Raw genomic sequence first — 12,098 nt, 5'->3', positions numbered from 1 at the left:
GCATTTTGATTGCGTGGTGAAGTTGCCAGGGTAATACCAGATTGTCTGGCCCTAACTGGACCATTCTGAACAGTCACTCCGCACTACAGGGAAGAGGCCTTGATTCGGTGCATGTGTGCAAAAAGCCACGAAGGAGCACTGCCATTCAAACAGGGAGTCACATTGTTTCTCCACGTGCATCGAGGAAACATGGCAGAATATTGAAGACAAAAGCCTCTCGTTCCATTTTTTCCATGGATAGCGTGTGCCCCCCTCCCCGCACCCACACACCACAAGCCCTCTCACTCACGCAAAAACTATTTGTCAGGGAACATATGACCTCACAAATTGTTTCACAGAGTGCTGTACAGGGTCTAGAGTGGAGTGAGTGGTCCTCCCAGAAAAGCCTGCACAATCATAGTGCTGCCACTGTTCACATAGTCATGCCAACACAGTCTAAAATGGAAATTCTATAAAAATTGAGAGGAACATGCCAACACACCATACATGAAATTCAGCACTGACCTACATATAATATCTATTGGAACATACTATGCATAAATCCCTTCCCTGTGTCAATCAATATTTACTTTCCTTTATCCAGAAATGTCTAGTGGACTTTTTCAGGGAGAGTCATCCATTGCTAGTCAACATCATAACTGCATGTATACACAGGTTTTTTAAATGGGGTATAATATTATAAAGGTGACATGTGGCCTTTAGTTACAGTCTGGGTTGCCCATTTTTTTTGTTTTAGAGAACACTAGCATTATATTAATGGGGTACAGGAGAAGCACTTTGGGGCATGATTAGTTCTATGGCATTGATCCCCAGTAGCATAGAGCTGCGCGTTCTTATTCTCCTCTGCTGCTCCCCCAGTGTAACTAATCAGTTTGTCGATTTTTCATAGGACAAGACCAGTGCTCTAAGCCTGAGCAATGTTGCAGGAGTGTTCTACATCCTGGTTGGGGGGCTTGGACTCGCTATGATGGTTGCCTTGATAGAATTCTGTTACAAATCGCGAGCGGAAACCAAAAGAATGAAACTAACAAAGAACTCACAAAACTTCAAACCTGCTCCCCCTCCCAATACCCAGAACTACGCGACATACCGGGAAGGATACAACGTATATGGAACAGAAAGTGTCAAAATATAGTGGTAAGTATAATGTCTAGTGCGCTAATAGGTAACATTGGGTATCAATGCTGCTTTTTTTCAATATAGAATGACTTTCACTCCTATTATGGTGGTACTGTGCAATTTGTCTCTGTATGTTCTCAAATAACTAAAAGTGTTTAAGAAAAAAGTTCCTGATAATTGAAACTTCCATGATTCGTTACCATTAATCTTCATTACTGTTCATTGTCCCAGTACTTGCACTTGAAGGTGATCCTTCTTCTGACAGAAGAACCCTTTGCTAAAAAGTCCTTCTTTTTCTTGCATAGCCCCTCTCCCACTTATAGAGATATAAAGCACTTCAGCAGTCCCAGAATCCCCCCTGGTCATACCCAAGTATCAGGGACCACCAGGGAGGGAGAGGCAGGAGCCAGAACTGGGACGACGAAGAGTAAGATTACAAGTAATGAAGATTCTGGTGTCAGGCGCGTACCTAAATGTCCATCTTCCTTGCCTCAATACTTACTCATGAACTATACAATAAACTAAGCTCGAACCAGCCCAAAAAGACATTCTTGATATACCCAACCGTGGTAATCCCAAAGAAAATCACAGAAGATTTTCTGGATAGGAAGGAGAACCAGTAGATGAGAACCCAATAGATGAGAGTCGGCAATCACATTACTGAGGGGCCCATCAAGAGTAAAGCAGGCACTTCCTATAAAATCAGGACTCCTTGAAGAACCGGGTTTTAGAAATTCCAGAAAAGGCGGGATAACAGTTAAGACGGAACCACAACCACTAAATCCTGACAGGCAGAAGACATCCACAGAGATTGCAACATCAAATTCACCCGATCTAAAGGAAGCATCCCCTGAGAAGTAGTCAAGATCTTCAGCTCAACTGAGTGAAAAAGCATGCCAAAAGTAAAGGGTGACTAACAGCTAAGAGCACACAGTCAACCACAGACAGTCACATCCCTTGTCAAGACGATGACCATCACCTCACAGAACAGGCCAACAGGGGGGGTGACACTGTCCTGGCATCCAGCAACCAAGAGAGGAGAGCAGCCCAGGGAATGCACATCCAACCTACTCACTTAAAATATTAAACCGGAATCCAAAAGACAGAGAAGGGGCGGCCTGCCTGGGCACTACCCTTCCCCTTATTAGAACACCCAAGGGCTCGAGACAATCTTAGCTAAACATCATAGGCCCACATGCCAAGATTTCCCCAGGGGGACCCTGCCAGAGAGAGACCAGCTAAGAGGGGCTCTCAGCCAAAACCTCAAAAGTAGAAAGCGGTCCTGGAAACAATACTAGTGAGAAACCATCCTCCCTAGAAGGAAAGGGCAGGTGAAGCTATGTGGCCCAACTTCGGAAAGAGGGAACAGGCTATAGAGTGGGTTTGGAAAAGCAACCACTCACTCAATAGGCCTGAAATTAGCAAACCTAGACCAATGGAATCCCCCTCACATCAACAAATCCCCAAGTGTGAAAGCTAGACCACTATACTAGCCTGTATCACTGTACTCAAGAAATCCACACTGACAAAATGGGTGTCGTAGTGTGTAAACCTAGATTTGCAGGTGATATATGATATGATATTTATAACACGCGTGATACCCAGAGGTTTCTAAGCGCGGACCCGAGGATCGTCTTGCTTCCAAGGCCAGCACGTTGCCACTGAGCTATCCTCCCGAGACGAGGCGTGGAGCAAACCTGTCAACAATGAACCAAGATGACTATCAGAGTGAGGAGATGCAGCAATATCTTTCATGAGAACTTAACTTAAGGTGATGATGCTTCATTCTCTTCTTTCACCACTTTAGTAGGGTGGGAAAGGAGAGTATGACTCCTCCGAGCAAGACAGATCCAAACTAGCAGAGGGCCAGCCCTGGAGTCCTCAATGCCGGAGTCCAGTGGGTGAACACCCACTGTGTTTACTTGCCATTCAATCTTTGAGCCAGCTAGCAACGGATACCCAGCCACCCGAAAATGCCAATAGACAACCAAGGGAATTTCCTTGTATACAGATTAGAGAGTCCCTTTTATAAGGCATGCATGCAGAAGTCCACCACCCTCTTAATTGAGGGCAGGGGAGCAATCATGTTAATTGACCATGAGGAGAATCAACAGTGCACATTCATGACCAGACAAGCATGGTTTTATAATCACTAATTCGCTAATTATTCATCGTCAAGTGTATGAGACAGCAAGCATTATCCAAGTACTATAACTTCAAATAGTTCACATTACTTTCTAGATGGTCCAACGTTCAACCTCTCTGTAAACACATTCACGAAACACTGCAGACGTGTGGGACATGTAACCCTTGAAGTGCCGGGACAAAGCCTGGGATGTCTGCCATACCTAGAGGGTTGCCCCTCTTGGGCTTAACTCTGTTGTGGCCACTTCTGTAAGCCCTGCTCAGCACAACACTAACCAGGTACTGGTCGGCAGCCGTTGTGTGGCTCCTCATACAGGAGGAAAAATATTCTAGGATTTACCATATGTTGTAGAATGCACCCACAAATGCTGGATGTGCACAAATATGAACAGAGCAAGACTAAGCAGCAATCGAACCCATCTGCAGCAGACTATAGCGTAGGATCCTAGGGAAGAGAACAGACAGCAGGTCCAGCGAAGGAAGAGCTTTGCTGAACACATGCACACCTCATGCCAACATTCTGCCAACTGTGTCCAAAAAGTATGTCTTATGTGCATTGATCAACTGAAGAATCATCATTGTTCTGGTCATGAATCCAGGGCTGCAGGTTCTCAAGTGAGTGAAGTTTAGTGGTGGAGTGCCAATTTAGTACAACAGCACAGGCACCTTTAATTGAGGTGTGTAAAGTGTCTTAATTCTTAGAGGACTTTGCATTTACTGAGATTCCCCCAGGGGGCTATAAGAGCAGACCCAGATCTTCCCAGGGACAGCCAAGCCCATTTTTAAATCATCCCCCGTGTGTTCCATACCTCAGGTGGAGGATCAGCTAGCACGCCCTGCATTCTCCTCCTCCAGACTTAGTCAAAGATATCAAGTGCCTTCCATCAAGCCTTTTAAACCTACCATATCTTTGCTGGTGTTTGGTCAGTGTTCCCCTATGCCCCAACCACAAGTGTTCAGACTATATTGCAACGACATTTGCAAATAAGAGTGAAATAGATATGCTGTTGTCTGATTCCTTGAGAGCAGACTGTCGTGGGTTCAAAAATACTATGCACTGCCCTATAGACAAAGACATTTTCCTGGAGCAAAGGCTTAACATTTGAGCCAATGTGCATACCCACAATGTATTGCCCAGAAATGAGTGGAACTTCCAGTGATGGCTACGGGATGGAACTGTGCTGTGTGCAACTTGGCTGAAATGGCCAATTCTGTATTTCTTATTACAAATAAGAAATTCTAGGATAAGGTTAAGCACATCACCAGGATACTGAATAATCAAACGCTATGTTCCTAACAATTGTTGCAAGAACTCCACGACAGAAAACCATCCCAGTATTGATTTCAAAATCTTCATTGAGTAAGCTCAGAAAAGAGCAGGGCCAATGTGGGAGGAGCTACTTAATGGTTTGGTGCCTTGAGGGCCATTTAAGGGATAAAAAGTTGAACTCTGATCGCCCCCCTCTCCTATCATGAACAGCCATAGGTTGAATCAATGTTGCAGGCCCAGTGATGCAGTGATTGCAGTTTTGAAGTTCAAATCCCTTAAAACCTCACAGAAATACAGCTTCAGCAGCGCCTCTTGTGTTTTATTGCTCACTGAGAAGTTTAAATTATGCCTATGCTCGCCTGTTGTGGCCCTTGCCCTCCTCTTTACCCGCTTCGCTCCCTAATGCTGCTTCTTACCTTCTGATCCCATCGTTATGTTCCCCGATACGCTATGCTTGTGGCAGTCCAATGTTTTCCACGTCTTCCTGTTTGCATCTGGATACTTGCTGTTTCCTATTACAGTGTTGTTGTGATGGGCTGCATCCGAGGACGGCCTCTTTCTTTTAACCTGTTTTTCACTTCTTAAGTGTAACCCTCTCCTTTCTCCCCTCCTGTACTTCCCTTTCTCCCCGTCTCCCCTTTTATGTTTTAGCACTTGCACAAACCAAATAACCAGATTGTTTCTGTTTGTTTTCATTCCCTCCTCCGCTTCCTGTATTTCTCCTCTTCCCCCTCTCCCACTTGCTTTCTTTTTACAGCACTTGCACGTTCCGAATGTCTCAAGAACTTTTATGAATGTTTTGTTTTTATGTTACACCTCTTCCTCGCCCCCCTTGTCTTGATGCGCCTTGGAAAACAATTCTTGCTGTATAGTGCGCATTACAAATAACCAATAAATGCATAACAAAAATGAAATAACAAATAGCATAGGTCTCCTTCCTCTTAGTACAACTCCTCTAACTTAAGCACATTAACAGAATATGAGTTGCATGCTGCGGGAATACTGCATGTCTTGCATGTTTCCTGGTGTTCAACCATCACACATCTTCAGATGACTCAGATAAACCCACCCAGAGCCTGTTATACGTGTGGGAGGATAGCTTAGTGGAGCGGCGCCCACTTCTGAGGTGGAGGCAGAATGCACTTTGCAAGTTCATATCCCAGCAGTGCAGACTCAGCCCCTCAACCTTCCAAGTCGGTAAATTGAGTGTCATTAAATGGGGAAATAATTACACCTACTGTTACACCACCTAGAAGTGGGAGGAATCTGCCATTAAATGCTATCTGAAAACTGGACATGTTATTATTTTAGCGTTTACTCCCAATGGTGCTTACCCCAAGACAATTGATGATTAAAAACTGGATGCACTTCACCAAATACGATCCTTTGGGTCCATCAAATGTCCCCTGGCAACGATTATTCATCTCATATTTCATCCTTATTGTAATTCTTTGTCCAACTAGAACCCCTTGTGTGTTATTTTCCATCCTCATGCCTAAAATCATGTGTACTTCTTTTACAAAATCAAAAATTGAGGGTCTAATGTCTAACTGTGTAGGGTACGTCAGGGCTTGAGTTATTCTGAAGACAGTTTTTTGAGTATTTAAGTGAGCTTCATAACTAACGGGAAGCCTGGTAGTGGCTTACTTCTTTGGTCACAGTCATCAAATTGTGTTTTCAAGTCATTATTTGTCAATCAAGTCTGGACAGCATCAATCATACTAAATCCAATCATACTAAATCTAGAATGTTGGGTGTACCGCAGGGGTCAAGTCCTAAAAATTAAAATAGGGGGACTCATCAACAAACGCAATGGAATGTGACGTCGCCAGAAATTAGCACATCAGAGTGAAATATGCGCATACAATTAAATTGGCTTTGCAAACCCACTGAAATTGAACAGGGCTAATGGGGTTTGCCTTTCATAAAATCAACACACGCACGAAACCAAGACAGGATATTTTCTTCTAATAGCATTTTTGGAAAACATGTGTGCATTTTTTAAACTCCAAGAACCAATACAAATGTTTTCCCTGGGACTTGCAGTACCGAAATGGGATATTTCACCTTTAGTCGTTTGTTATTTTTGATCAGGTTATGTAGTTCAGTGGTGAAGTGGCCTGCCGGCAAACCTGACGACTGTGGTTTGATCCCCGAGGTCTGCTTTAATTCATAAATTCAAAGAGGACATTCAATGTTTCTCTTTTAGCTGGGGGGGACTGAGTCCACCCTCTGAATAAAGTGGTGGGACTCCGTCCTCCCACGTGTACCCCCGACTTGAGCCCTGGTGTCCCAATATGTAATCTACTAGTAGGTAGGTCATCAGCCGTTCAAATTACAAGGTTAAATGGACATGTTCTTAACTAATCCTGATAGTTCTCATCACTGTCCTAACAGCATGTGACAAGCCCCTGGAAACAGACACTGCCATTGCCGTGTTAATATAATCACCTCTCCATCTATTAGAAATGCTGTACGTAGAACCAGCAAATCACTCCTTACTCTCTTAGACATTTATTGAAGCCAACGTTATATAACAGGTCAAGGTCTTTTGACCACTCTTAGGCAGGGTGAAAATAAATCAGCAGTGCATTATAAGAGCATTACCACTCCTCCTTTCCTCCACTTGGTCCCAGAGGTACGAGATATATTAGAGAGTGCAGTTTTAAACATCTTAGGAAACTCAATCCTGGATTCCAGTTGGCCACACAAAATGCAGTGAAAAGATGCTCGTGTGAGTCGAAATCTAACATCAACCACCTCCCTACCATGAAGCTTATAATGAAACATGTATGTATTGTAAGAAGTCTGGGTCAGGGGTCTAAATCTGTTTGTAAGAAAGGCTCAAGCAAGGATGCTGCCATGCCCCACTGAATTACCTTCAAGCAAGCCAACAATTTGAAAGAGCCAACGACGTCGGAAAAGAGCCCCGGTAGGACAGTATCCTGGTAAATGTGACCTCTGAGAGAATTTTAGACACAGAATTTAAAGTATGGCTTGCTATAAATATGAGTAGCTATTTGCCCAGAGCTATCTAGCTGAAGTGACTTCCACCAAGGAGAGAAGAAACATCTTGAAAGAGATGCCACCAGCAATACAGCTTAATACTTGAGGATTAACTGTTGGGTCCCTAAAAACCCTAGTGGGTTCAACAAGTAGACACTCCCAAGCCAAGAAAATGGGCCCACCCGAAAATGCAAAGTCTGAAAAGGGGCATATGAAAGATGACATAGGCCTTTTTGGATATCTCAGTTAAAAAAAGGCTTCCAATGGTGGCCACATAACTTCAAACCTGGTAAACATGTGATCCTTTCTTTGAATACAATGGTGATTCCTCACCATTTATCATCTAGTTCATAGTGGCGAGCGGTGAGGCGCTAAATAGAAAGATTTCAGGGAAAATCAAGAAATCAATACTGTCCCAGCACTGTTGTACAACAAGCATTGCCAATTGTTCACTGATTTGTTTTATTATGCTGTGTAGGGATGGCACTAAGGAGTGAGTTTAAGCTCATGCAACAATGTGCAATTACTCATTATGCAGTACTAGGCAGAGGTCTGTCCTAAAGAAATGTTGGTTGAAAGAGAACAAGGCTTTTTTTGCCAATAAAGCGGCAGATCAGTGGCAGATACCAATTTTCCAGATTTCTTGAGCAGCTGGGATAGCATCTTCAGATACTTGTGGTCCCAAATACAGTAAGATCTGTGCATCATTCACATATGAGAGCGACCATACTAAGCATATGCAGTCAAAAATGAGCCCTATCTAGCTATCTATCTATGAATTTAAAAAAAAGAAGATGCTACATATGCCAGTGTAGCACCATGCCCACAAATGTCAGTATAACCTAGATATCTGGTTTGCTTCTGCAGAAAGCCCCACGCTCAGCAGAATTCCAGCGCAAGCCTAGAGGAAGTTGAATTCCAGTGCGGTCCTGGGGAGAACATTTGGTCTCTGTCTGCTTTTTGTGGCAACTGCATATTACAGCTATCCACTCAACGGGCATTTATGTACTCTCTTGGGACCTACACAGCCCTTAACCACCTATTTTTACATGGCCTGCTCAACAGCGTCTGCTCCTGCGACAGGTTCTAGAGCCTAGCAGTTTCAGATCTCACCCAACAAAGCCTCGCAGAATATTAGAAAAAGACACCTACTAACATTTTGTCATCAAAAATAATTGTTCACCCACTTGGATGCGGTATAGGAGGCAGGAAACAGATTGAGGCAAGCTTGTTTTATTCCTTAGACAAATTCATAGAGAATTCCAAAGGCGGGGGAAAGCTGATTCCTGAGCTTCCTACCTTTTCTGGTTTGGTAAGGGTATTGAAAAACAATAGTTTAATTTACCAGACAATCAATATGTGTATACAGGAGTGGACACACCATCAAATTGTTAGAACTGTGACAAAGAGGAGGGACAAAGTGGTAAAAAAATCTTTGGCCATGGAACATAGGATACACCAACACATTGCTGCCTTTAGTAAGTCTCAATTTTACAGTACATCTCTGTCCTCTCATCTAAACATATACAGGAAGAGTCAAGATACAAAAGTTGATATTGTTTAGTCATAGAGGAATACAGCCTGTAAACATGGTTTATTTCTGGTCTTGGCCAGGCTTAACTTTGTTCAACTTTGGCGTAACTTTGGTTTATCAATTTCCCAACAGATGTCATATCAATTGTTTTGCAAGAACTGCCCCTACGTGTCCTAATACCTTCCTCCTTTCTTTTACAGAATGCTGATGAGCGCAGGCAGGCAACAGGAGGGGGAACTGATAATGTGTCTTCTAACTGGACCCGAACAACACAAGGAGGTTATACTCTCTCCTCTGGGGTCGCCCATTAACCAGAAATTGCTGATGGTGCAATGAACTCTTGCGAAGAAGAACTGAATTTTCTTTCCGTCAGTGCCTTATGGAACATTCTGAGACTCACAACAATGCAAAACCATCACTGAAATATTCGCGCTTTACTCGAAGAAAGAAAAACTGGTATAAGAACGGAATCCTTGTATGTGAAAATATTCTTGTAAAGAAATCAGTTCAACAAAAGCCATTCTTTGATACCACTGCACAGACAAAGAACGTTTGATATCCCAAACAATGTCCTTGCTTTAGCAGTATTTCTGCATCAGGGTTCCGCTCCTAGTGCACACAATCCCGAGTATGCCGTAATCTGCAATTTTTATTTTGTTGGTATACCTCATGCATAATGATTAGTGCTGTTAATTTATGATTACCTAGCCCGTCCTTTGGCCGGTTTTTCTTAGTGCTCTTCTGCAGTGTAAGCACTGCTTATCAATGAGCATTGAATGTAACACCCTATGATGAAGAAAATGAAATATGGCATTTACAAATCTCCTGGCTTCCAGAACAGCTCATTTATGAACTACAGAATCGAATCATTGCTCTGCTTTAATTTCACTCCATTCAAAATCAAAGGTCAATCGTTTGACCCTGTGTTGTATTTTTCAGGCTACCACAGCATTTTAGAAAAGATGCCAAACAATACAGTTTCAAAGAATAGGATAGATTTCTATGGGCATTTTTAGAATCACTTTTGTCCGAACTGCTCTCTATTGCTACAGTGGGTTGCTCAATTGACCTTAAAATTTTAAGCGCATAAAATAAAAAGCCTGGTTTGTCAGCTTCGTTCTAAAGTTAGTAACGAACAGACCGAACATTGTTATTGCTTGTACTGCTACTTCAATTGCTTCAAACTATTTGCTGTTAGCTCTTTCATTCAGGAATGCTTGTGTCTTTTTTCCTAGTTTCTAAAGACTAAACTGCATAGCCATAACGTCAGTGCATAAGGATACATAATCAGAAGCGCCCATTTCCAGTTCCTCAAATCTGAGACATTTGTTGAGTCGTTCTTCTAGATAAATGCTGAACATTGCCTTGTGCATTTCCAGATGCGCTTTACACCTTCTCTGAAAAACCCCAAAGTCATTCAAGTTATCGATTTCAACAACGCAACATTTTCATAGCACAAACAGAAACTACAGATCATGGTCCCCTTTGTTCCAAGGTTCTGGGTCAATGTCCAGGAAGGATGACAGAAGTCATGGACAGAGTTGAAGCATCTCACAAACTTGCTGATGTTGCATCATGGTTCGAGTTGTTGACCGGGTTGCCGTGGTCAGAAGGAGTCTCTGCTGATCCCATGCAGACAAATCCAAAGTACAAGAACAGCACAACTAAAAAGCAGACTTCAAGGGCAGAAGAAGGTGTTCTGTGTGACATGTTAAAATAGTAGTGAGATCCATCTTAATCCTTTCTAACAAAATGGACAATTATCAAATACAAATACTTTTTGACAAAGTCGACAGCTAGATCATAGGAGTCAGAAAAAATCAACAACCAGGATTACTCATATTTTGGAAATATATATACAATCTCTGCTTTAAAAGAAATATTTTTATGAAACTGCCTTCAATGTGACATTTGCTTTCTGTAGTATGTTAGAGTTGTGCTTCTTCCAAGACCAATAAATATATATATATTGGACAGTAATTGGGATCTAGAGATAACAGGAAATCCACATTGAGTAGTCCTTTCAGCCAGGGTCATCTAGTTCACATGGGGAAACATTAGATCTTTCTATTTAAAAATACAATAAAGCAGAGTATTCCTAACAACACCATTCTCAAGTAAATGTAGTGTAATCTTTCATTCCAAAAAACAACCCTATTTACAAGAGAAGAACTCTAATTTTAAGAGTACAGAACATAAAACTGTGATTTTGAATTTCTGAACGCTATGATATCCCACTAAGGGAAGCTAAAGCTGTGTGATTTAAAAGTTGTATTAAAAAATTAAAAATAAAATGAAAGAAACATTTTCTTAGATGCTGTACAAAAAAACGAAATGTATGTTTATTGAATGAAAAAACAATTTTTATGAGTGGGAGCTTCACAAAGGTGGAGATGTTTGGTAATTGGTTTGTTATTTTCTAAAAAAAGAAACCTGCATGTAAAAAATGTTGATTGCTTCCATATTTTTGCCACTAACTTCAGGCAACCGAAGTTCTGCAGTAGTCACTTCAAGATTTTCTTTTCTGTCTATGTTTTATGTTTATTTCTGTTTTGTTAAAACTGCACTTCAGTGACCAGAAAAATTGCCAAGCAAACTAATGGCTGTAAAGGCGTAACTCTGCATGTGTGGGCATAAATTTACTTAGCCTCATTTCAATGAGGTGTTGTACAAAGAGTTTTAATACATTTTTGTAAATAAAAATGTAAAGACAATAATGAATGTGTGACCCTTTGAGACACTGTTTTTGTTCAGGGATTAGAGTTCACTAACCTTTGTGTGTGTACACGGTGAGTGCTGTCTTCAGTACATGTACTGATAGCTTAATTACGGGGAAACCCACCAGAAAAATAATGTTAGAATACTTTCTCAAGGTATTATGGTGTAGATGAGAGCTCTCAAGACTCACCTGTTTTTATACTGCCTTTGGATGCCTGGCAATGTAGGATGCTTGTAATGCTCACTAATAGTAAACCTGAAAGACATTTCATCATTCACCTGCACAGGCTCAGAACTGGGCATCAA

The 12,098-nt window shown here is 41.9% G+C and overlaps 1 protein-coding gene across 3 annotated transcripts in view; it reads left to right on the top strand.

The window, feature by feature from the left end:
• The window catches only part of GRIA3 (glutamate ionotropic receptor AMPA type subunit 3), a 1,487,966-nt gene extending 1,476,175 nt beyond the window's left edge, over positions 1-11,791 (top strand). For 2 of the 3 annotated variants that reach the window (XM_069612673.1, XM_069612674.1), the window contains exons 15-16: positions 890-1,137; positions 9,275-11,791. In XM_069612673.1, the coding sequence (XP_069468774.1) occupies positions 890-1,135 (246 nt within the window). In that variant the 3' untranslated portion in view covers positions 1,136-1,137; positions 9,275-11,791. Of the gene's footprint in view, positions 1-889; positions 1,138-9,274 lie in introns of those variants that run through there. The other variant, XR_011274156.1, reaches the window with a different exon arrangement.
• Positions 11,792-12,098: the final 307 nt, after the last annotated feature.

This window comes from Ambystoma mexicanum, chromosome 5p (genome assembly GCF_040938575.1).
Source record: "Ambystoma mexicanum isolate Mex_15411 chromosome 5p, UKY_AmexF1_1, whole genome shotgun sequence".
NCBI lineage: Eukaryota > Metazoa > Chordata > Amphibia > Caudata > Ambystomatidae > Ambystoma > Ambystoma mexicanum.
Note: the sequence above shows the minus strand (reverse complement) of the source record. Positions and strands in the feature narration are given on the sequence as shown.